Source organism: Callospermophilus lateralis, chromosome 3 (genome assembly GCF_048772815.1).
Source record: "Callospermophilus lateralis isolate mCalLat2 chromosome 3, mCalLat2.hap1, whole genome shotgun sequence".
In the NCBI taxonomy this organism is placed as follows: domain Eukaryota; kingdom Metazoa; phylum Chordata; class Mammalia; order Rodentia; family Sciuridae; genus Callospermophilus; species Callospermophilus lateralis.
In genome coordinates this window covers 198,148,385-198,170,195 of record NC_135307.1, presented here as the reverse complement: position 1 = coordinate 198,170,195, position 21,811 = coordinate 198,148,385, and the positions used below count along the sequence as shown (strand labels likewise).

The following is a 21,811-nucleotide window of genomic DNA, read 5'->3' as shown; positions in this document are numbered from 1 at the left end:
CCGGCCGGCCCTGCCGCCCAGTGGCCCTCGGACTGATTCTGAGGGTGAGGTGCGGTGGCGCATTCCGACCGCCGGGCATGTGTGGGGCCTTCGAGGGGTCCGGGAGTATTAAACGGGGCGGTGGGCTGCGGGGGAGCCCGTCAGCATCCGGCTGATCGCCCCCCGCAGCGCCTCGGGGTCGTGGCCGCCAGGGGGCGGCGGTCGCGCACGCGACTGCGCGCCTCTCCTCTTCCGGGTCTGATCGCGTCCTTCGGAGTCCCAGAAGGCTTTCCGGGTGGGGGCGAGTAGGAGCGTGGAGTACCTGGAGCCAGAGTGTTGGCTCGGGCTCTGGCTAATGAGCAGAGCCCTTTCAGAGCGGCCGGTCGTAGGCCCACACCATCCCAGCGGGCAGTGACCGGGAGCTTCCTTGGCTTCGGTCCATCAGGCCTTGAGTCTGTGACGCTCACTGATTCAGAGGGTCACTGGGTAACCAGGAGCAGAAAGGCCATGCATAGCCAGATAGGCTCCAAGACCGCACAGACTGTTCTGGGCACCAGGCCCTCATGATGTCTCAACACAGACACTGTCCTCGTGCGGGTCACGGGCACAGGGCTGCAGCAGTGGGGGTCTCAGGCTGACCTGTGCATTTCCTGTCCAGCCAGGGACTTTTCCTTCTGCTCTCCGAGTACGTTTCCCCACTGTCCCTGACTGGTCCCTATGTCTATTTAACCCCTCCTCTCTGTCTTCAGTCCCTGCTGTCCGTGCTGGTGCAGGGACTGTCCTTAGGGGCTACCTGAGTGATGGATACCAGCTGGTTGTGGGCAGTGGAGGGATGCTGATTGCATCTGCTTAGAACAGCAAGAAAGCAGGGTCTGCTGGAAAGGGTTTCAGGGTAGGAGATGTAAGCCTGGGTCCTCCCACCTGCCCCAGACCCTGAGGGGTAGGTCCTCCTGACTGCTTCCAGCTGCCCCTCCTTCCTGCTGTGTACTGGGGAATGAACTGTATCACCAGACCTTCTTATTTTTTTGAGACAGATTCTCACTCAAATGCCCACACTGTCCCAGGAGAAACTTGTGATCCATCCTCTGCCTCAGCCTCCTGAATAGCTGGGATTACAGGCATTAGCCCACCACTCCAGCTTTGGAGGTTGGCTGGGGATGCTCAGTATGGTACAGTCTTGCTCTCTAGTCTCTGCACATGTCTGTTTTTTTCCATGTGCCATCACTTGTGGGGTCGTTATTGTGGATGAGGTACCTGCTTTGGTCTCAGGAATCCCAGAGCATAACTGCTGCCATCCTGGAGGAGATCACTGAGGCCTGCCCCTTCCTGGTGGGGGGTGAAGGGGTCTGAGCCATGCCCTACTATGCCGTGACCCAAAGTGGACCCTCTCTCTCCCAGAGTGATGAGGGGTGCTCTGAGGTGACTGGACACCCTTCAGCACCCCCTGCTTCAGACGGCCCTGACACTGGAAACAGGAGGAAACTGGGCTCCAAATGTGGCTACTGATCAACAGCATTAGTGCCCCTGTTGGTGGTGCTGGGAATGGGTGTTCTCTGGTCCATTCTAGCCCTGGGGAGACAGTTTGGGAGTGGGGTTCCAGCACCCTAAGCTGGAGCAAAGGCAGAGGCTGCTGGGAGTCGAGGTTGGTGAGCCAGAATGAAGGCTGCCTATTCTGTCAATAGCAGCACATCTAGGCTCTGGCCTCCCTTTCCTAGGTCAACAGTACCAGCTTCCCATGAGTTTGTCGCCTGGCTTCTTACCCAGCCCATGGGTCTTGCCAGCTAGGGCACCCAGGAACATCCAGGCTGACCAGCCTGGGTCCCCTCTGTTGCTTAGACATCCAAGCGAGAGAATGATTCCCAGGAGTCCCACTCTTCATTGCCCAAGACAGCTGAGGCTCCCTGAGTGAGGCCTGGTGCAGACAGCCTGCCACCTGGGAGTATCATTAGAAGGGGCAAGTTCTGAGGACACACCGGATGGCTGTTCCTTCTCCAGTTGCCTCTGGAGGGGTGGGTTATCTGGGTGGCCAGGAGGGATTGGCACATATAACCACCCACCGGGAGAGCTGGGCAGCCAGAACCTCTCTGAACTGACCCCTTAAGCTAGTAAGAGATTTCTACTGTCCATGCTTGCTGAGGGTGGGGCCAGGCCTGCCTCTTCTCTTGCTGTTGTGGACAGGAGGTGGCTATGTCCCCTGATGAGCCTTGAGTGGCCCAGGGACTTTCTGGGACCTCTGTGAGGTGGGGGCGGGACTGTTATTCTTAGATCCCGCTAGAGCGTAGGGTTTCATATCTGTTTATGCTCATAGGAGGTACCTTGGGGCCAAGGGTGGGGTGCCAAGCTCAGCACTGACATTGAGGTCAGCTGGCCAGGAGGGGTCTCAAATTTCCCTGTCCTGCTGTGTATGGGGGTGGGGCCAGGGTACTGGAGCACAGTGATTCTCAGCAAGCCTCTGCTGGTGAGTGGGCTTGCCTGTGCTCAAAAGGGCAGCTCACACCCACAGCTGGCCTGGATCTTGCAGGCCACACTAAGCAAAGCTGTGCTATTAATATCTGGCACACGATCCCTAGCTGGGTAATCCTCTTATGACTGTGGCCTTGGCCTCAGAGGCCAGTGGCAAGTGTGTTCCCTTAGTACAGAGGGGCTCCTGGGGCCCCCAGTGCTGTGCACCTCCCCCTGCATACAGCAGCCCCACTGCCAGCCAGGGGCCCAGCCCCACCAGGTCTTTATCTGCTGTGCTGCTCACAGGAGTGGTTCTACTCACAGAGGGCCAGTGCAGGTGGCCAGAGAGCCAGAGCTGTTCTGGGCACCGCTGTGGTGCTGAGGTGGTGATGCCTCCCTAACTGCCAGCGCCTAAGCCATACACACACCGGGAGCACACCCTCTGGGACCTGGTCGGCCATGAGCAGTCCCCCAGCTTACCCTGGCATCAGGATCTCAGGGTGCTGGGCAGAAGGCAGGTGAGTTGCAGAGGAATCCCTGCTGGTGAGGAGTACCCAGCTTCACGGTGGTGCTGATCACTCCAGACTCCTGTGCAGTGCATCTCTGAGTAGCAGGAGCGGGCAGGCTGGCAGGCACTCTGGGGAGCTGGGCCAGGCTCAGGCCACAGGGAGTTTCACTTGGGGCTGTGGGTTGTGTGTGTCTCCTCTGGGTCGTGGCTCAGTCCTTTGGGTTGAGAATAATTTTCCTCATTGTGGCCAGAAGTACCCTTATCCATCTGTGGATAGGAAATGAGGTGTTTTGTGCAAATTTCTCTTTTCAGGGTTACACGTTTTAAGAAATGGGTGAATTTTTGCTGCTGGCTCTGGGACAGAGATTAGCTCTGGGAGGGCCGAGGCTTGGTGCAGATAGCCTTGTGGCCTTTGTCGCCAGTGAGGCAAGGTGCATTTCTGGCAAAGTTCCCCCTGGCCTCCTTGCAACTAGGCACTCTGCCCAACAGAAGGGTCTGCAACAGGCTCAGCAGTGATAGCCTTGGAAAGGATTTGTGGTGGTGGTGGCGGTCACTTCAGTGGGGTGAGGAAGTCACTGATAGGAGGACTAAAAGGTCTCCAGGAAGGCCTGCATATTGAGATCCAGCAGAGCCTCAAGCGCTGGCTGCCTCTGCTCAGTATCTATGGGAGTTGGTCCTGGCTTTGTTCATGGGCGTGCTTGCCGCTGGAATCCAGGGCATGGCTGTGGGGCAGCCCTGGGAGATTCCTGCAGGAGGCCCTACTCTCTCACAAACTGCATTTTCTGTTAAAGAGTTTCAGTGGAGGTTGAAGGCACAGGGCGATTCCTTTGGAGTGCGATGTGGGCAGCCCCAGGGGTGAGCCTCACAAACCTATTTGTTTACTATTGGTGGATTAGTGTGCCCAGGTGAGCAAACAGCTGTCTGCCCTCTGTCCAGGGACCTTAGGATGTCACTACAAGTCCTGTCTTCCTTTAAGTCAAGAGCTATTTGGCAACCTGACTGGGGGTGCAGACAGCAGTCATGTCCTCGACTGTGCCCCCACATGTGTCCCAAAGCAATGCTGTGGGCACCTGCTCCCATGCCAGGGCATGGTAGAGCAGCACTGACCCTAGGACCTCTCACCCAGTCACTGTGATACCTGGCTGTGTTGTTTGTGCTAAGCCTCAGAGCTGTCTCCAGAGCTGCAGGAGCAAGGCTGAGCACCTCTGCCTGGCTAATTATTCCCTGGGCTCACTCCTGAGCTCTCCTAACAATGGTGGTGTAGAAACAGGTGGCCCTGTCTGTCCCCAAGGACAAGCACAGCGCTCTCCTTGTCAAACACAGATAGGAAGCTTTCCTGCTGCTAGAGCTGCCATAGGACCTGTTAAGGATTAGGCTTTGGCTTCTTTCTTCCATGGCCTCCACGCCTGTGCACACCAATGCCCCTGCCTGGCTTGGGTCATTGCTGGTGCTCTGAGAGGTGCACTACCACTGAGGTGTACCCTAGCCCTTTCTGTTTGGGGTCTCACTAAGTTGCCCAGGCAGGCCGGGACCTCACAATCCCCCTACCTCGACCTCCTGGACCACTGGAATGACAGGCCTGTGCCACTGTGCCCTGCTCATGGTTTGGATTTTGAAAGCATGGCACATGTGCTTATAAAACATTCAAGAAGAACAGGCAGAAGTCCCTGTTCCAGATTTTGGTCCCCAGATGGATCCTGGTTGAAATTGGCACGTCTGACATGTAAGCCTTTTGCTCACAGGCTCCTCATGTGGGTGGGCTGTGACATGCTAGGCCAAGCCACTAACCCCTCTTGGACAGCCTGAGAGATGGTGCTAGGGCCACTCTGACCACTTGGTCTCCCCATTCAGGCAGTGGCCAGGAGGGCCTTCACAGCCTGTGTCTTGTCCCCCACGCCCAGCATCTTCACACCAGGCTCTGCTTCTCAGGACAAACTGAGCAGTGTCACAGGCCATGCATTCACAGGGAGCCTCCACAGAAGAGGTCTCAGGGTTGAGGCCACAGCCAGAAACTGCACCCCTTTTGGGATACAGGCCAACTGTGCAGGTGGCGGGGATCTGAGAGCCGGCCTGGCATGCGTGATGTGGCGTGGACACAAGCACAGGTCTGAGCCTTTTTCGGGTTAGATTTCCACTTGGTAGTCTCGTGGGCCTCCTGTTTTACACAGATGGCTCATGGGGTAAGCCCACGTAGGTAGCCTTTGCTGGATTCTGGAAGTTTCTGTCTTAGCGACCCAGGAGGGATCACAGAACAAGTTGGTTCCCTAGGCCTCCTAGCTGGGATCTCCCCTCTCGTGTCCATCCTGCACTCTGACAGTCAGAGAGGCCAGGCCAGGGTGCCACTCTGCCCAGAGCCCTGTGTCTGTCCTTACCTCCTCTGCAAGGAGACAGTGACTGGGCTGCCCAGAGAGAGCACTGGGCCGGGGAGGGGGCATGGTCCTCAGGGGGTTCTTGCTTGTCCACAAGTGCCTACCTTGCAACACCTGAGGAAGGGCCCTGCCTGGCCCACTCCACACAGGGGAGGAGCACAGCCTGAGATGGGGACTCTCCTCTCTCCTCATCACTGCAACGTCCCTCTGTTCTTGTTGTGTGAACCAAGGTCCCATGCCCCTATGAGCTCTGTGGCCCACTGTAGGTGGGCTTCTTGGACAGTACCCAGTCCAGGCTTGACCTGGGTTGCGCCTATCGGAGCCCCCTTGGGTGTGACCAGGCACCAAGGAGACTAGCAGCCCCAGGTCAAGGCTAAACCACATTGTCTTTATAGCAGCAATGCAGGGACCCTGGACAGGCTCCTCCCCACCGTGGGCACTGGGCGCTCACCCCGGAAGCGCACCACTAGCCAGTGTAAGTCGGAGCCACCCCTGCTGCGCACCAGCAAGCGCACCATCTACACGGCAGGGCGGCCACCCTGGTACAATGAGCATGGCACACAGTCCAAGGAGGCCTTTGCCATCGGTAAGAGTGGTGTGGGCAGCCCCTCAGGATTACCTGTGGGGTCAGCCAGATGTCCTGAGCAAGGCTCTCCACTCCCCTGGGGATAGCATGGCTGGGGGTGCCCAGGGACCATAAAGCCTGCATTTGCAGGGGAGGGGACAGAGGGAGAAGAGCACTCCGGGAGCTGAGCAGGGCCGACTCCTTCTACAAGGTGAGGCCCTGCTCAGCTCCCGGAGTGCTCTTCTCCCTCTGTCCCCTCCCCTGCAAATGCAGGCTTTTGGTCCCTGGGCCCCAGCATGCTATCCCCTGGGGCTGTGGGCAGGGGTCTTCTGTGGCCTCCTTGACAGGTGCTGACCCAGCAGCAGCAGGAGCAGGCCGCCCACAACGACTTCAACTTTGACCACCCCGACGCCTTCGACTTCGACCTCATCATCTCCACCCTCAAGAAGCTGAAGCAGGGCAGGAGCGTCCAAGTGCCCATCTATGACTTCACCACCCACAGCCGGAAGAAGGACTGGGTAGGTAGGGGCTCAGGACTGCAGATGGGCTGCAGAGGCAGAAGCTGGCTTGAAACTCCCTGGTTCCTTTGCAGAAAACGCTCTATGGTGCGAATGTCATCATCTTCGAGGGTATCATGGCCTTCGCTGACAAGACGCTGCTGGAGGTGAGGCATCCCTGTGCTGCAGATGCATCCTCCAGCAAAGCCCTGCCCTGTCCCCAGGCCTCCCCTGCTGAAAGGAGAGGCTCAGGTGCCCCCAACATGGTACAGTTTGCTCTCTCCCACTGGTCAGCATGGGTGTGGCTGCTGGGGCAGTGCTCCCTCCCCAACCTGCCAACCCTCAGCTGTGCATTGGCTTCCTCATTCCTTGCTGGAGGTGAGGACCTAAGGCAGTAAGTCTGAGGGACTTTGCTGCAGGTCTCAGATACTGGTGCAGGCCCAGAGGACCCCACTGTTGCTCCCACCAACCCCTAGCCCTCACAGAGCTCCTTCAGGGTCCACACCAGAACCCATCAGGGACACGGACTCCCATACCATGTAGATGTCGTACTGCCCAGCCCGCTCCCGCCCACTTTCACGCACTCCCTGAGCACACGCTCCTGCCACGCTCCTCGCAAGGCTCGAGAGATGCCTATGGGGGCTGGCCCTGGACCTGACCCACATACTAGGAGGCCTTGTGCAGGAGCTGCTCCGTGGGGCCATGTGACCCTGCTGATCACAGACCTCAGTCAGCTTGCCCTCCCTGTCTAGCTCCTGGACATGAGAATCTTTGTGGACACGGACTCCGACATCCGCTTAGTGCGGCGGCTGCGCCGGGACATCAGTGAACGAGGCCGGGACATCGAGGGTGTCATCAAGCAGTACCACAAGTTTGTCAAGCCTGCCTTTGACCAATACATCCAGCCCACCATGCGCCTGGCGGACATTGTGGTGCCCAGAGGTGAGCCTGCCAGGATGCTGGCACATGCACTGTGGTGCCCAGAGGTGGGCCTGCCAGGACACTGGCACGTGAGCCTGCCTGAGCCACCCTCCTTTGCCGCAGGGAGTGGGAACGCAGTGGCCATTGACCTGATCGTGCAGCATGTGCACAGCCAGCTGGAAGAGGTAAGTCTCAGGTAGTGTCCCTGCTTCTGCTTGCCCACCCTCTCATGTCCACTTGAGTGTCCCCAGCTTGCTTCATCTGCCTGTTCACACAGCCCCAGCCCAAGCCCTTTGTTCTGGGAGTGGGCACAGGAACTCAGGGCCCAGCTGCCACATGCTCCCAGCCGGTCGTTGGCCTGGCATGGAAGGACTCCTGTCCCTCCCAACCCTGCAGGATGGCAAAGGAGACCCACTATCTTGCTGGCCCAAGGCCACAGGGTTTCAGCACTGAGTCCAATGTCTGGCCAGTAGCTCTTCTCCTTCATGGTAGCTTACCCTGGGAGTGATGTCCTCACCAGAAGTCCCTTGTTGGAGCATTCTATGGCTGGGTCCCTCACAGGCTGTCAGAGGCCTGTGGCCTGCGGGATGGAGCCCAGGGCTCCTGGCTTTAACTGTCCATCCCGGAACCACAGGTCTCAGCCAAGTGTTCCCCAGGTTAGAAGCATTAGCAGCTCACCTCCCAAACCTGGCAGCTTCTGAGCAGTCTCCCCATGGGGCTTCAGCATGTCCTGTCCTGGGTGGGGTGGTCTGGCACCTGCCCTGGTCACTGACGCGTCACCGTTCCCTTGTGTCTCCTTGTGTTGCTGCCACAGCGTGAACTCAGCGTCAGGTAAGACCCCATAGCTGTCTGCACACATGGAGGCATTTCCAACATCCACAGGGCGCTCCAGGTCTGGGCTGTTACCAAGCCAGGCCAGTGGGCAGCCCCTCCCCATGCAGAGGAGTGGATTAGCCCCAGCCCTACTTCTGCTTCCCATTGCTGACAGATAAGGACACTGAGACACAGAGAGGTTAAGTAACTTGCCCAAGATCACATAGCATCTATGCTGAACAGAAATCGTGGAGAATTCTCTGCAAGTGGGGTTGTCTGTGGGGTTCAGCCCCAGAGAGCACAGCTGTTCTCCTGACCTAGCCCTGCCAAGTCTCCAGGAATGTGGCCATGGATGTGTTCCCAGCAGCCTGGGGTCTGGGTCTGCCTCCAGGGCTACTGTACCTCCTCTGCCCAATCTCATGGCCTAGGGGATTCTCGCTGGGGTGGTGTGAGGGCTCGGCCTGCCCTCCCTGCCTCCCTGCCTGGGCCCTGCTCTGCCCTATAGCTGCCCTGCAGCACACCTGTCGTGGGCTAAGGCTGTGTCCCCCACCCTGTCTACCCAGTGGGCAGGCAGACACCAGCACCTGCCCCTGAGAGTCACCATGAGGGACCTGCCCTCCTCCCAGGCTTTCTTTGGAGGTGGGGAGCTCTGGCCGAGCCACCTCTGGGAGCCTCAGTCAGAGCGTTGGAAATGCCTCTGGGCCCACCCTGTGCCTCTTCCTTTCCCTGCATGAGTCTCCGCTTGGTCTCCCTGACAGGTGCTGCAGGCCTTCCCTCAGGTCCTCTAGGAGCCTTTATTCTGAGAAAAAAAGTTTCCAAGTGTGGCCAGCTCCATTTTCCACTCTCTGGTCTGCCAAGGAAGTGGTGGCCAGTGGCCCTAGTGTCTCCTCCTGTCCAGGAAGCGGCTGGTGGGCAGGGGAAGGACTGTAGGCCAGCCGCAGGGCCCTCCCACCCAGAGGGTGGGTGCTGCAGCCCTGCTGCGCCTCCTCTTCCCTCTGGCCAGCTGGTGGCCGTGCTGTACCATCTGCAGAGATGCCACTGCCCTCCCAACTAAGAGGTCTTCTCTCTTCTTTCCTCTGTGTAACCGTTTCCTGCCTTGTCCCTCCCTGAACACGCTCTTCACTGGCGAGCAGAGGGAGCTGCGCTGGGATATGTGAGCAGAGTGCTTGGGTTGTGCTCGCTGTGTGCTGCCCCGCTGTCCGCTCGCCTGCCCGCAGGACCCTCACCACACCCGCCCCAGCTGCCTCCTCCAGGCCCGCACCCTGAGCCCCACCATCCCTTCCTCCTCCCCAGACTCCTCCCTTCTATCCTGCCTTTGTCCCCCACACGCCACAGTGTCACCTTCCCCTGCCCCGCCCACTCCTCCCTCCCACTTCCTGCCACCAGCACCCCTTCTCCTGTTCTACCAGCCCCACCTCTCCCAGTGCCCCTCTTGTACCCCCGTCCTTCCCTCCCCCTTCTGCCTCTCTCATGCCCACCCCCAGGCACGGCCTCAGGTGGGGCAGACGGCAGCACTGGGCAACACTGGGCTACAGTTGGGGATGGGCCTGGGCAGGGTTTGACCCCTCAGCCAGGTCATTACTCCAGGCAGAGGTCGGGAGCTGCCCGTTCTGGGGGCTGAGCCCTACCTGCAGGTGAGCCCCATCCTGCCGGCCCTTCTGTTCCCTCCAAGCCTAGGAGGGCGCCTCACATCGGGCCCTGCTCTTCCTCCATGGACCAGACGCTGCGCCTCTGCTCCCTCTCAAGGAGCTGCACCTCCTGTGGAGTTGGGGTGGGAGGGTCTCCCCCCAGACAGCCATAGCCAGGCAGCCTGCTCTCACCCTGCGCACCCCGCTGTCCCCACTGCTTTACCCCCATGGTGACGCACAGCCGTCCTGTGGGGAGAGGGTGCTCTAGAATGAGATGCCTTCATTCTTGAGTGCCCCCAATCTGTTTGTGTCCCCAGGGCGGCCCTGGCCTCAGCACACCAGTGCCACCCACTTCCCCAAACGCTGAGCGTCCTCAAGAGCACCCCGCAAGTGCGCGGTATGCACACCATCATCAGGTGAGGGCCAGCTGGAGGGGCAGGGTGGGATAGAGGTGGGGTGGGACCCTCCTAAGCCTCCCCTAAGCACACCCACCCCACCCGACAGGGACAGGGAGACTAGTCGGGACGAGTTCATCTTCTACTCCAAGAGACTGATGCGGCTGCTCATCGAGCATGCGCTTTCCTTCCTGCCCTTCCAGGTAGGCAGAGATCGAGTTGGGGGCGAGGGGGTGGGGCCTCTGTGAGGGCCACGTCCAGACACACCCCCTCTGCACAGGACTGTGTGGTGCAGACCCCACAGGGGCAGGACTACGCAGGCAAGTGCTATGCAGGAAAGCAGGTATGTGCACCCTGGGAGGGCGATACCTTGGCTGGGCTGGGTGTCCCATTGGCTCAGCCCTCCCTTCCCCTAGATCACTGGAGTATCCATCCTGCGTGCTGGGGAGACCATGGAGCCTGCTCTGCGCGCTGTGTGCAAAGACGTGCGCATTGGCACCATCCTCATCCAGACCAACCAGCTCACGGGGGAGCCCGAGGTGCGGGACTGGGGAGGCATGGGAGTTACAAGATGGCCAGCCCAGGGAAAAGCCACATGGCACCCCAGAGCCTGGTGGGCAGGCACTGCTGACCTCATGGCCTCCCACAGCTCCACTATCTGCGGCTGCCCAAGGACATCAGTGACGACCACGTGATCCTGATGGACTGTACGGTGTCTACTGGCGCTGCAGCCATGATGGCCGTCCGTGTCCTCCTGGTACGTGGGTCCTGAATGGGCTGCAGGCAGGCCCCTGTGCAGTTGGTAATTTACCTGGCCCTTGGCTTGGCAGGACCACGATGTGCCCGAGGACAAGATCTTCTTGCTGTCACTCCTGATGGCGGAGATGGGTGTCCACTCCGTGGCCTATGCTTTCCCACGAGTGAGAATCATCACCACAGCTGTGGACAAGCGGGTCAATGACCTTTTCCGCATCATCCCAGGCATAGGTGAGCCGCCAGCCTATTCAGTGGGGTGTGTGAGCAAGGCTCATCTCCCCAGGAGGCTCCATACTGGGCTGCTTCTTTCTCCAGGGAACTTTGGGGATCGCTACTTTGGGACAGATGCGGTCCCTGATGGCAGCGATGAGGAAGAGGTGGCTTCCACCGGTTAGCTGCCCAGGCTGACCCACCCTGTCCCCACCCAACCTCCTCCTGCCTCCTGGTGTGGGTAGGAGGAGGTTAATTTAATTTCAAAAAATGATACCAATAAAAAATATCTACACATTTTGTAAAATAAAGCTTTAGAAAGTGAAGGTGTGACTGGTTAGCTGGGGTACAGGGGTGGTATCCTGGCTGGGACCTGGGCTTGGGCAGTCTCTCTCAGGGCTGTAGGTGTTGCCCACCCCAGCACCCAAGTTATAAAGCCACCACGGATAAGTCAAGGGCCCTGGCTTCTCCAGAGCAGGACTAGGCCTGCTCCCAGCCTTGCACCCAGCCTCCCTTGTAGTTGGGGCTCATTTCCTGAGGGAGAGGAGGGCAGCACTGGGACTGCAGCTTCTGGCTGTGCTAGATAGGGCCCCTAGAGCCACAGCTTAGTGGCTACCTGGCCTGGACCCAGGGAGAGGACAGGGCCACCTAGGGCTCTGTGTGTCACAGGACGCAGCCTCTGTGACCACTTCCCCCCAACCATGTTTGTACCATCAAGGGGCCCAGCGGAAGTCAGTGTGTGGGCGTCTGTGGGAAGGACTACACTGGAAGAAGCCCCGGCTGCAAGCAGATGGCCGAGGCTCAGTGGGCCAGCCATGCTGTTCAGGACCAGATACATGTCCACCCTGTCTTTGCTGCTCCTAGACTAGAGAGTGAGGGTCAGCCTCCCTGGTCACTTCCAGCATCCTCTCTATGCCTATCCTGCCTGGGCCAGGGGACATGGTCATATGCACATGGACACCCAGTGCATGTGTGGCTGTGATCTGAGCGGCAGGTGGGCTGGGACCGTGAGACATGCACCCCTAAGCTCCTCAGTCCCTGAAGATCTGGCTCCTGCCTCTTTCCTGTCTCTCTGGTCTGTTGCCCCCCCACCCCCAAAGGCCATGTCATGGAAAAGCTTGTCTTGGGGCGGGGACAGGAAGTTGCTGGGCGGAGGCCAGGCCCACAGTAGCGGGCAGATAAAGGCTGGTGGCTTGTCCAAGGGGTAGCCAGGCATTGGGGACAGAGGACCAAATCAAGGCCCAGAGGTCAGCGAGAGGGCCTTCTCTACACCCTGGTGAGTGCTTTGTCCCATGTGTCCAGGGCCCCATTCACGGGCTCCTTCATTCTGAGACTGTGGGCTGGGAGCCTGCCGCACACCACGTGCCCCAGGAGCCCAGAGGCTGGAGGCGCCATTCCTCCTAGCCAGATCTTCCCAGATGAGGAGATGGGCAGGGGCCAGGTCTCTCCCGAGGGCACCCCCGCCCCCCGCAAGTCCAGTCAGGCCACTTGGTTCTCAGATCACAGAGAACTGCAGGTGCCAACACTAGAGGTACTTAGATGGCAGCACTACCACAGATGGACAATTTGCAGTGTGGGAGATGAAACTTCAGGCTGAAAGAACAGGCCCAGCTGCCCACAGTCTAGTAAGGCCATCCTCAAAGCAAAGGCAGTTGTGTCCCCCTTTAGTGGGGGGCCTAGGAAAATATCCTGGAGGCAGGAGCCTGAACCCCAAGGCCCTGCCTAGCTCTTCCCACCCACAAGAAGACTGGTGCTGCTGGAAGACCCAGGCTCTGGTCTCTCCTTTTGGGGGGAGTTGGTGTCTCCTGAGGCTAGGCCACAGATTGGGGAGATCTTTAACCTATTCCAACCAGGGCCCCAGGGGGTGTTGGAAGTGGACTACCCTCCAAATAGTCCAAGGTCTTTGGAATGCCAGTGAGGCAGAAGCACCTTTTCTGACCCCTCGGAGCCTTAAGGGCCCTTTAAAGAGGGCCAAGATCCAGCTTCGAGTTCCAATTCCTTCAGGGGGACAAGCACCACAGAGCTGCTGTGGGCACAGGGACTCCAGCTGAACTCTGCAGGCAGCCCCCAGGGGTCTGATTTGGGGCTGGGAGCCACTTGGGCCTGATCCTACCCTCAGGCCCAGTGCAGACTGTGAGGGGTGAGTGGCATGCACCCTGGAGGAAGGGGAAATCAAGAGCAAGAGTCCTGCCAGGCATGGTGAAGCACAGCAGTACACAGCTGTAACCCAGCAACTCTGGAGGCTGAGGCAGGAGGATGGCAAGTTCAGGTCCAGCTTGAGCATCTTAGAATGACCCTATCTCAAAAAGTAAAATGGGCTAGGGGTATAGCTCAGTGGTAAAACACCTTTGGGTTTAATCCGCAATACCAAAAACATTTTTAAAAAATTTAAAAAACAAACAAACCAGCAAGAGTCTGCTAGGCCTAAAGCAGCTTCAGAACCTAGTGGGGTGGAGGAGGACCCTATATGCAGACCAGAGGTTCCTGTGGAGTACTCAGGGTGAGGGTCTCAGAGGAGAAGCTCACTTGTCCTGGTTCTGCCTGCTGCCCTGGGTAATGCCTCCAGGACTGTCCAACCTGAGAATGGTGAGTGTCCAGGGTCAATCTCAGGTTCGTCAGCCCGTGAGGTGCTGCCCCTTCCCAGCAGCGGCTGACTATCACAGGGTGATGATGAGTACGAGAGACAGGTAAGGGAGAAATGAAAGATGGAGACCAGGCAGAGATACACAGGAGACTTTGTCACAGCTGACAAATAAAGACCATCTCTCTATAGGAGAGAGGCAAAACAGGCTTGAGCTCTGGACTTTCACGGGGAGGCTCAGGAATCAGAGCCAGTAGGGTCTTAATGCGGTGGTGGGGGCGTGAAAATGGTTGGATTGGTATGAGGGAGTGGTGAGGATTTCTCAGAAACGCCCTTAGGCGGAAAATTAAAATGGTCATGCAGATGCTAAGCAAGGGCCTTTTAGGTATGCTGGCTGGGTGGGATGGGAAGCCTGGGGCACCTGAGGCCCAGTCCCAAAAGAAGGCACACGTGGCTGTCACATTGACATGAAGAGTCATGCATGTGTGAGCAGCAGACGGAGGGCTGGGCTTGGCTGCGCTAGGGGAGGATGGTGCCCTACACGGGGAACCAGCATTGGGCCACCTGGAGTCAGGAAGGACTGGCAAAGAAGCCTGGGAAAAGGGCATCTTGGGGGGCTGGGGATGTGGCTCAAGCGGTAGCGTGCCCGGCATGCGTGCGGCCGGGGTTCGATCCTCAGCACCACATACAAACAAAGATGTTGTGTTCGCTGATAACTAAAAAAATAAATATTAAAAAATTAAAAAAAAAAAAGAAAAAAAAAAAGAAAAGGGCATCTTGGGTGGAGCACCTGAGGGTTGGGGGGCCGCGGCAGGAAGCAGGGGAGAGGGCCCTGGAGGCCATGGTATTCTGAAGCTTCCTAAGGCTGGAGGTTTTGGAGCGAGGGAAGCTGGTGTGTAGAGGCGGCGGCGGGAGGGAGACCTATGGAGCAGATGGCTTTGGGTTAGCTGTGCCAGAGTTAGGACAGGAAGGGGCAGCTCGCATGTGGGTGCTGATATAGAGCGGGGTCCAGGGAGGGGCGGGCTGGCGAAGCAATGGTGACTACAGGGGTGACATCCGCGGGGGCGACTGGTGGACCAAGCTCCCGGCTCGGGTACCTTGGCGCCTCTTCACCTCTGGTCACCAACCGGCTTCCATCTGGGGGCCAAGGCCCGTCCGCGCTCGAGGGCGAGGCTGGCACAGACTCGGACCTTCACGTATTCCCGCAGCAGGGGACCCCGCCTACTGAGCGCGGGACTCGGACTCGCGTTTGTAGGAATCTGCGCCCACCGGCTTGGAACTTGGTGGTGCCTGGGGCCACCGCCCGAGCGCGCCTCCACAGCACACAGCTGTAACCTGGGGCCACCGCCCGAGCGCGCCGCCGGCCCCGATTGCACCTGGGGTGACCGCGGGACGGTTCTGGCGAATTTCCCCGCGCGCCCCTCTGGCCAGCCGGGCCGTCCGCGTGCTCCCAGGTCCTGCCCGGGATTCTGTCCGCGCCATCCCCGCGCAGCTGGGTCCGGGGCGCGCGGCCCATCCGCGCGCGGGACGCGGAGGTGGAGCCCCGCCCGCCACGCCCCCTGCCCGCGGCCGGACTGCGCCAGCTCCTCACAGGTCGGGGCAGCCTAGGCGGGCACGCGAAGGGCACGGCGATGTCTTCGGAGGCCTTCCGCGCTGTCGCTTTTGCTGCTGTCGCTGTGCTGCGGGTGTACCCAAGGCCTCGCCCAGATCCATTTTTTTTTCCTCCTTGTGGAAAATCCTAATCAAATTACTTAATTCTAGGTATGAGTGGAGGGTTCAGGGTGTTTCGTTACTGTTAGTATTCTTGCACCTTTTTCCCTCCAAAAGTTTTTAGTTGGTTTCCAATAAACTGTTTTTCAGTTCCAAGAGTTTTCTGCCTTGCCCTGTAGCTGGGCGCCCGCTGCAGACGGCAGGAGGGGAGTTTGGCCAAGGCTGTACCCTGCAGAAGGGATGTGAGCCGCAGGGCAATTCTACCTGCAGTTCTGAAAGGCAGACCTGTGGGCCACCTGGGCTAGGGCCACTTCTCCAGCCTAAGCACTAGGGTCCTTGGGCCTGAGCCTAAGAATGGTCCCAGCAGGTGCTGTGCTCCAGGCCCTTGTACACAGAACCATTCTCCAGGGACATATGCTCTTGGGCAGACTTGGCACTTCCAACAGGATCCCCAAACTGGACTCACTCTGGGGGTGGGGGACAGAGGCATAAGAGCTCAGGCTAGCCACTCCAGGCTACAGGCCGCACTGTGTTCAAGAGGGCTTCCTGCTACTTCCCTGCCATCAGGGCAGTGGGATGAAGTGTATCTCACAGCACCCCAGGGACCATGGCATTTGAGGGCTGGGTGAGAGACCACAGGGAGGATGGGGACTACCGCCAAAGATACTGGAGTGCAAGGCGGGGGCACCACCAGCTCAGACACTGCATAGCAGGAACAGGAGTCACTACAGCTCAGCCCTGGGAAATCCAAATGGCCAGGACAGAGGTGGGCAGAGATGGGAGTGACCAGCTCAGCTTTTGTGGTCACTGCTCCAGGGAATAGGAGGGCTGGCCCTACTGTAGAGCTGAGCTACCCAGTTGCCCTCTGTTCTCCCCCAATTCCTTATGCTTAGGATTGGAATCAGGCAGGGACATGCCAAGTCAGGAGCTGGTTCATGAGGGCACCCACATATGCTGCTCCAGACCCCTGCACCTGCTCATCCTAGAACTGAGGCCAGCCAAAATGGTCTCTACCAGGCAGCAGGAATCGCCATCTGTGGAAGACAACAGGAAAGGCACGTAGGAGCTTGATGGTCAGACAGGTGGATGGTACGAACAGGACTAATGTTGGCTGTAGGCCTGGTGTGACCATGAAGACCACAGGACTTCCCTGGCAAGGGGTCACCTACTCTGGTACAACCACTGGAGGTCGACATGCCACAGGAGGCCTCCAAGACTGAGGTCCAAGCTGTCCTGGGCTGGTGGCCCTCGGGAGCTCAGAGGTCCCTCCTGTGATTCGTCTTGGTATTTAAAAACCAAGTGAAAAGGACCCTGGGAAGGTGGGTGTGCACTTGGACCAGGCAGGTGGGAAGTGTTTGTCACAAATAAAAAAACCTGCCTCCCAAATACAAAAACAAAAAACGAGTCTCTGCAGGGATCACTAAACAAAAAACACACTTTCTGCAGTGAAAACATTTATTTTACAAGTTATCTTTACTTTAGGTCAACATTCAAGACACACACAAGACAGAGATCACCATGGAGACCACTCGCTCCCCAGCCCTGGAGATGTGCGTGGAGCCAGGTCAGCAGGCCATCCTGGCAGCTGGATGGAACCAGCTCGTGGACTGCTGCTCTCCACACTCGCATCTGATTCTCAGAAGCAGCATCTGTGGTGTGCGTGTCAGCGTGTATTCCCCTTCCATCACCCAGCTTCCCAGTCCGCCCCGCCTTCCAGGAGAACCAGTCCGCCACAGGCACCACCTGGGGGGCCCTTGGCCCAGCCCTCCTGCAGGCAGGTGCCCAGGCTGCTCTTTAGATGCAACCTTGTCACTGACTCAGGTGCCCAGGGAGGGGAGAGTTTCCAGCCACCTCCTACACTTCCCACACCTGGGGGCCAGGTGAACATGACGTGTGCTTAGGACAGTCACCCTTGTGCCCAACCCCGCTGATGCTTGACGCTGGTGGGGTCTTGACCTTGTGTTCAGGCACAAGCATCCTGCACTGAGCAGGCTGTTCCCTTGGGTGTATCCGCCAGGAGGACCGTGTTGAGACCCTGTCCCTACCCAACTCACCAAGAAAACAGAGGCCACTTTGGAGCCAACTTTATTGTACTTGTTGCTTCACCCCTGGACAGCAGCACGTGGGGCCTGCTGCGTGGTCCATACATACACACATGTACACAGACACACAGCCCGCACCACAGCACCTGGCAACACAAGCTGCACCTGTCCACAGCAGGGCATTCGGAACCCAAATAACAAACAGGCCAGTCCTGGGCTACAGGGCACCAGCTCAGCACTGGGAAAGGGGTGGCACCAGTGCCTGCCATGCTTCTCACCAGCGAGGCACCACACAGATGCATTGAAGTCAAGGATGGGCAGGACCCACCTTGCCTCTGCCCACATCACCTGGATCCTTGAGGGACAGTCTGCAGGGCCTTCAGATCCCTGTGCTGCTAAAACCTGGGTTAGGACATGATTCAGGACCTTTCCAGACTGGAGCTGCAGCCCAGTCCAGCAAGTAGCACAGAGACCGCAGGAACTCTGGCTTCTCTTCCTGACGGGTTCCCACTGGACACTGGCTGCATTAACTGAACACCAGAGAACTAGGAAGGCTCACTGACATGGGGCAACAATATCTAAAGCAGATTAAAATAGAATGAAGCCAAAGGAAGACAAGGAAAGACCACAGCCCTGGGCAGGACAGGGATCTACACACCCCAGAGCTACCATAGGTGGCCAGGACCCTGCGGGGCACCACTGCTCTGGATGGGTTTCCAAGCACACTGACCTTAGCACTCCCCAGGCAATACATCACACACTGTCGACAGCCCAGAAGTGTAGCCCAGGAGCTGGGGACATGGGGGTCAGGTTGACCCCCAAGACTCACCAGCTGTGCTTACTAAAAAGGAAACAGAACCAGGGCAGCCACAGACCATCGCAGTGCACGATGAGGCACTGTCTGCCTCGAGCAGGTGAGGGACATGCTCTGGCCATGGCTGCAGAGCCACGGCCCTCACTCCAGAGCCTGTGTCCTGTTTGTGGTGTTACAAATCCTACATGATTCACTCAGTTTCAGAGACCCCCACAGGACACTGGGCTAAGTGGCTATTCCCACTCCAGTTGCCACCCAGGAAGATCCTTTCTCCTAAGAAGTGGCCACAGCTCACAGGGACAAGAGACAAAAACCACAGGGCTGCATGCCAGGAGGGCTGTCCCACAGCATAGGAGTTTTCTCATTCTTCATCTCCACTAGAAATTCAGAAGATGCTCGGCAGGTCTCCACACTATGGTCCTGGGTCCTGGCTGTTCTGAGAAAGCAACTCACTCTCGAATTATCGCAAGAAAGCTTCAGAGGCTGAGCTCTTGCTGTTGTGCTGGGACTAGCCCTTGGGCTGCCTGCTGAGCAGTCGGTGGGCCCACTGGTGGTTCCCACCCTCCACAGGGGGATGGCCCTAACACAGCACCCTAGCGTGGGGCCCTCTTGCTCAGTATCTTCATGATCGTTCAATGAGCAACACGGACAAACACGTCCCAGGGACTGGTTCCTGGGCAGTTCCTTGCCCACGTCCACCTGCAATAGGATCAGCTGGGGGCTCTGGCGTCACAGCAGCCTCACTGGACCTTGCTGGGTACCCTCAACCAACACCAAAATCCCAAAGCCCTGCCCTTGGCAGTCCCTGGCAAATAGGAGCCCACGGTGGGAGGGAGTGGGGATAGGGGTGAAGGGACTCAAGAGCTCAAGGTGTTTGTCAGGGCCACGTGGTCAGCATAGGAGTTTTCTCATTCTTCATCTCTACTAGAAATTCAGATGATGCTCGGCAGCAGGCTTCGGGAAAGTCCTGCAGGAACTCAGCCCACTGGACTCTGGTCCGGCACGTTCAGGAAATTGTAGGGGGCACAAGGTGGCCCCAAAGCCTTGACATGTGGTGCTCACATTTCCCCAGCTCACCCACCAAGGCGCCACCCACAGATCTGCGATTCACAAAGTCTTGTCCAGCACTGGCCTCCCAGGCTGGCTGGCAAGCAGGGTGTCCCACAGTCTCGCTGGGACCCAGCCCTCCTGAGGCCAGAGGCATCTTGGCTCCAGCCATCTTGCTCCAGGAACCCTGTTCTAGTGCCGACTAGAGCACAGGCGACAGGCCCAAGTGAAGGCAAGTGGGTGGATGGAGCTCTGGCCAGCACTAGGAGGAGGGTCCAGGGGCTGGGGCTCACTGGAGTCCTTCATCCACCCACTTGGATTCACACCCTCTGACCCTCTGACTGCAACCACTTGTGATTCTTAAAAGTCCAAAAAGGGCTTAAAAACAAAACAAAACAAACAAACAAAAACAAAAACAAAAACAGGTGGGCTTAAGGAGTGTGGAGAACAACCCAGGGAAGGGGAGAGAGACTACGGCCCCATCAGTCCAGCTCAGCCTGGGAAGGTTCAGGAACAAAGACAGAGGACCTCCACGCACCGGGAGGGGCACCCCTCGATGGACAGGAACCTCAGGCCCTGAAGCAAAGAGGCCCGGGGCAGACAACCGTGCAGAGTGCACGCGTGTGCACACACTGTCCACATCACACCTACCACCTGGAGAGGAGACGACAGGGCGCAGAGGCCCTTGCACGCCATGCCAATGTAACACCCAGGGACAACCATGGCCCTGTGGTTCCAGAGGACCTGGCCCAGCTTGTCCCTGATGGGCCAGATAAGCCAGGCCCTGCCCTGGGACCCCACGGCCAAGGTGGAGATGTGGCTTTGCCGGGCAGAATCTGACCCCAGCCCCGTGAGCACAGGAGCACTGAGGCCCTTCCTGCCCAGTCCACCCTCACCGGACCGACCTGGCTAAACACCCCGAGGCAGCTCCACTGTCCAGCGAGCGCGGCCGAGCCACAGCAGGTCCACAACACAGACACTGAACACGACCATACATGCTACTAGAAAAGGAGAGCAGAAGACCGTAGCTACACTGCTTTAAATACTGCATGCTACGCACTTCGGGTATCGAGGGTCGACGGGCAGCGGGCGTGGAGGAGGGGAGGCCCCGACGCGGCGCCTCCCCATCTGGTGACTAGTTCATGGATCTAAGGTTGCGGTGGCCGGGTGCTGATCCCTCCTCGAATCACAGCTCCTCCTGAACCTAGTTGAACCCGTCAGTGTGGTAGCTAGGGTGGGAGTCGGCCGTGAGCTGGGTGGTCTCTGTGGCGGACGCGGGCTGTATGACGATTGGCGTGTCTGTGGCCTCTGAAAAGCAAGCAGACATGCTCACTGCACAAGGGTAGTAGCCAGCGTGTGCCCAGCACAGGGTCCTGGCGTCACAACACTCGGCCACCTGGTCGGCACTCAGGAGAGGCTGCTGGCTGACCACCACCCTTCATCCTCCCGCCTGCCTGCCGCCCACCTCCTGCCCCTTGGATCTACGGCTACCGCAGTGCACGGGCGGGGACAGCTCTCTGCCCCTGCTTTACCTCAGTGTCCACGTTCACACCTCAACAGTCCCAGCTGCCACCACAAACACTCGCGGCACAGTGTCAGTGCCCTCCTGTTTGACAAGACAGTTGACACGTTCAGGGCCACGTGACGGCGCCCCACGAACACGCACCCGGGGGCAGGCACTCACCCCTCTCATCAGACTGCAGCTGTGCCTCCAGGTCCTCTGGGGACACGTAGAAGGCCGTCTCTTCCCCCTCGGGGGCCTTGGGCTTGCACTTGCCACAGCAGCAGTTGAAGCAGCAGCACAGACAGCAGCAGCAGTAGCAGCAGGTGAGGAGGCCACAGAAAACGAAGAGGGCCTGGGGAGGAAAGGCAGGCACCCATGGCCTCTGTGGGCCCCAGGCCTCTGCAAGGGCTCCTGAGCACGGGCTGCAGAGGCGGGCCTCCAGCTAAGGAAGGGTCTCTCAGATGGGGATGAAGGAAGAACCTGCTGGGAAGGGGAAGGCAGGCGGGAAGAACAGACAGCTGCCTAGAGGGGGTGATTACGGGAGGACTGGGAAAGCCAGGGAGGGCTTCCCACAGCCAAGGGCCATATCCCTTGGCCTTGTGTGAGGTGGCAAGTCAGGAAAGCAAGAAAGGTAATAAAAACACAACCAGCGATCCAAGTCAGGGGTCCTTCAAACTAGATTTCAAGATGCCTTCCCTGACGACTGTGAAGGGAAGGCTCAGTTCCTACCTGGTCCTCTCAGGAACTTAGGGCCCATGCATGCAGCCAGTGCTGGCCCCGCCCTGCCCCTCACCTTGGCCCACCAGCTGGAGAGCACGAAGTAGGTGTTGACGTTCTCCTCCCCGAACTGCTCCGCCACGTAGAGCCCCAGTGAGCCGTACTTGTCATAGATGTTCCTTTTGGTGGCATCCGTCAGAATGGCATGTGCATTGTTGATCTCCTTGAACTTATCTGCAGCCTCCGGGTTGTCAGGGTTCTTATCAGGGTGGTACTTCAGGGCAAGCTTCCTGCAACAGAACCGTTTGCTGGC

The 21,811-nt window shown here is 58.6% G+C and overlaps 2 protein-coding genes across 14 annotated transcripts in view; one reads left to right on the top strand and one right to left on the bottom strand.

The window, feature by feature from the left end:
* The first annotated feature begins 6,065 nt into the window (after positions 1-6,065).
* On the top strand, positions 6,066-11,409 carry Uckl1 (uridine-cytidine kinase 1 like 1). Of its 3 annotated transcripts, none has more exons than XM_076852166.2 (13): positions 6,066-6,074; positions 6,211-6,381; positions 6,456-6,527; positions 7,113-7,302; positions 7,405-7,466; positions 9,228-9,247; positions 10,040-10,138; positions 10,227-10,320; positions 10,398-10,460; positions 10,534-10,656; positions 10,767-10,874; positions 10,948-11,104; positions 11,189-11,409. In XM_076852166.2, exons 3-13 carry the CDS (start codon positions 6,498-6,500, stop codon positions 11,266-11,268), a joined length of 1,026 nt encoding a protein of 341 aa, XP_076708281.2. In that variant the 5' UTR covers positions 6,066-6,074; positions 6,211-6,381; positions 6,456-6,497; the 3' UTR covers positions 11,269-11,409. The 3 variants fall into 3 exon arrangements, with proteins under 3 accessions (XP_076708281.2, XP_076708282.2, XP_076965322.1); XM_076852167.2 differs by lacking the exon at positions 9,228-9,247 and adding an exon at positions 8,096-8,112; XM_077109207.1 differs by lacking the exons at positions 6,066-6,074; positions 6,211-6,381; positions 6,456-6,527; ... (1 more) ...; positions 7,405-7,466; positions 9,228-9,247 and adding an exon at positions 9,356-9,728.
* A 6,034-nt stretch (positions 11,410-17,443) lies between these two features.
* Dnajc5 (DnaJ heat shock protein family (Hsp40) member C5) overlaps positions 17,444-21,811 on the bottom strand; it is a 44,784-nt gene continuing 40,416 nt past the window's right edge. For 10 of the 11 annotated variants that reach the window (XM_076852154.2, XM_076852152.2, XM_076852157.2 and 7 more), the window contains 3 exons: positions 21,575-21,788; positions 20,962-21,133; positions 17,444-20,585 (listed from right to left, as the gene is read on the bottom strand). In XM_076852154.2, the coding sequence (XP_076708269.1) occupies positions 20,482-20,585; positions 20,962-21,133; positions 21,575-21,788 (490 nt within the window). In that variant the 3' untranslated portion in view covers positions 17,444-20,481. Of the gene's footprint in view, positions 20,586-20,809; positions 20,884-20,961; positions 21,134-21,574; positions 21,789-21,811 lie in introns of all 11 variants that reach the window. The other variant, XR_013090853.1, reaches the window with a different exon arrangement.

Excerpts from the sequence above, each read along its gene's own strand:
- Uckl1 (XM_076852166.2), top strand. The coding sequence starts at position 6,498 with ATGGCCTTCGCTGACAAGACGCTGCTGGAG. Across the intron at positions 10,321-10,397 it reads TTTCCTTCCTGCCCTTCCAG|GACTGTGTGGTGCAGACCCC; the intron begins GTAGGCAGAGAT and ends CCCTCTGCACAG. Across the intron at positions 10,875-10,947 it reads TGGCCGTCCGTGTCCTCCTG|GACCACGATGTGCCCGAGGA; the intron begins GTACGTGGGTCC and ends TTGGCTTGGCAG.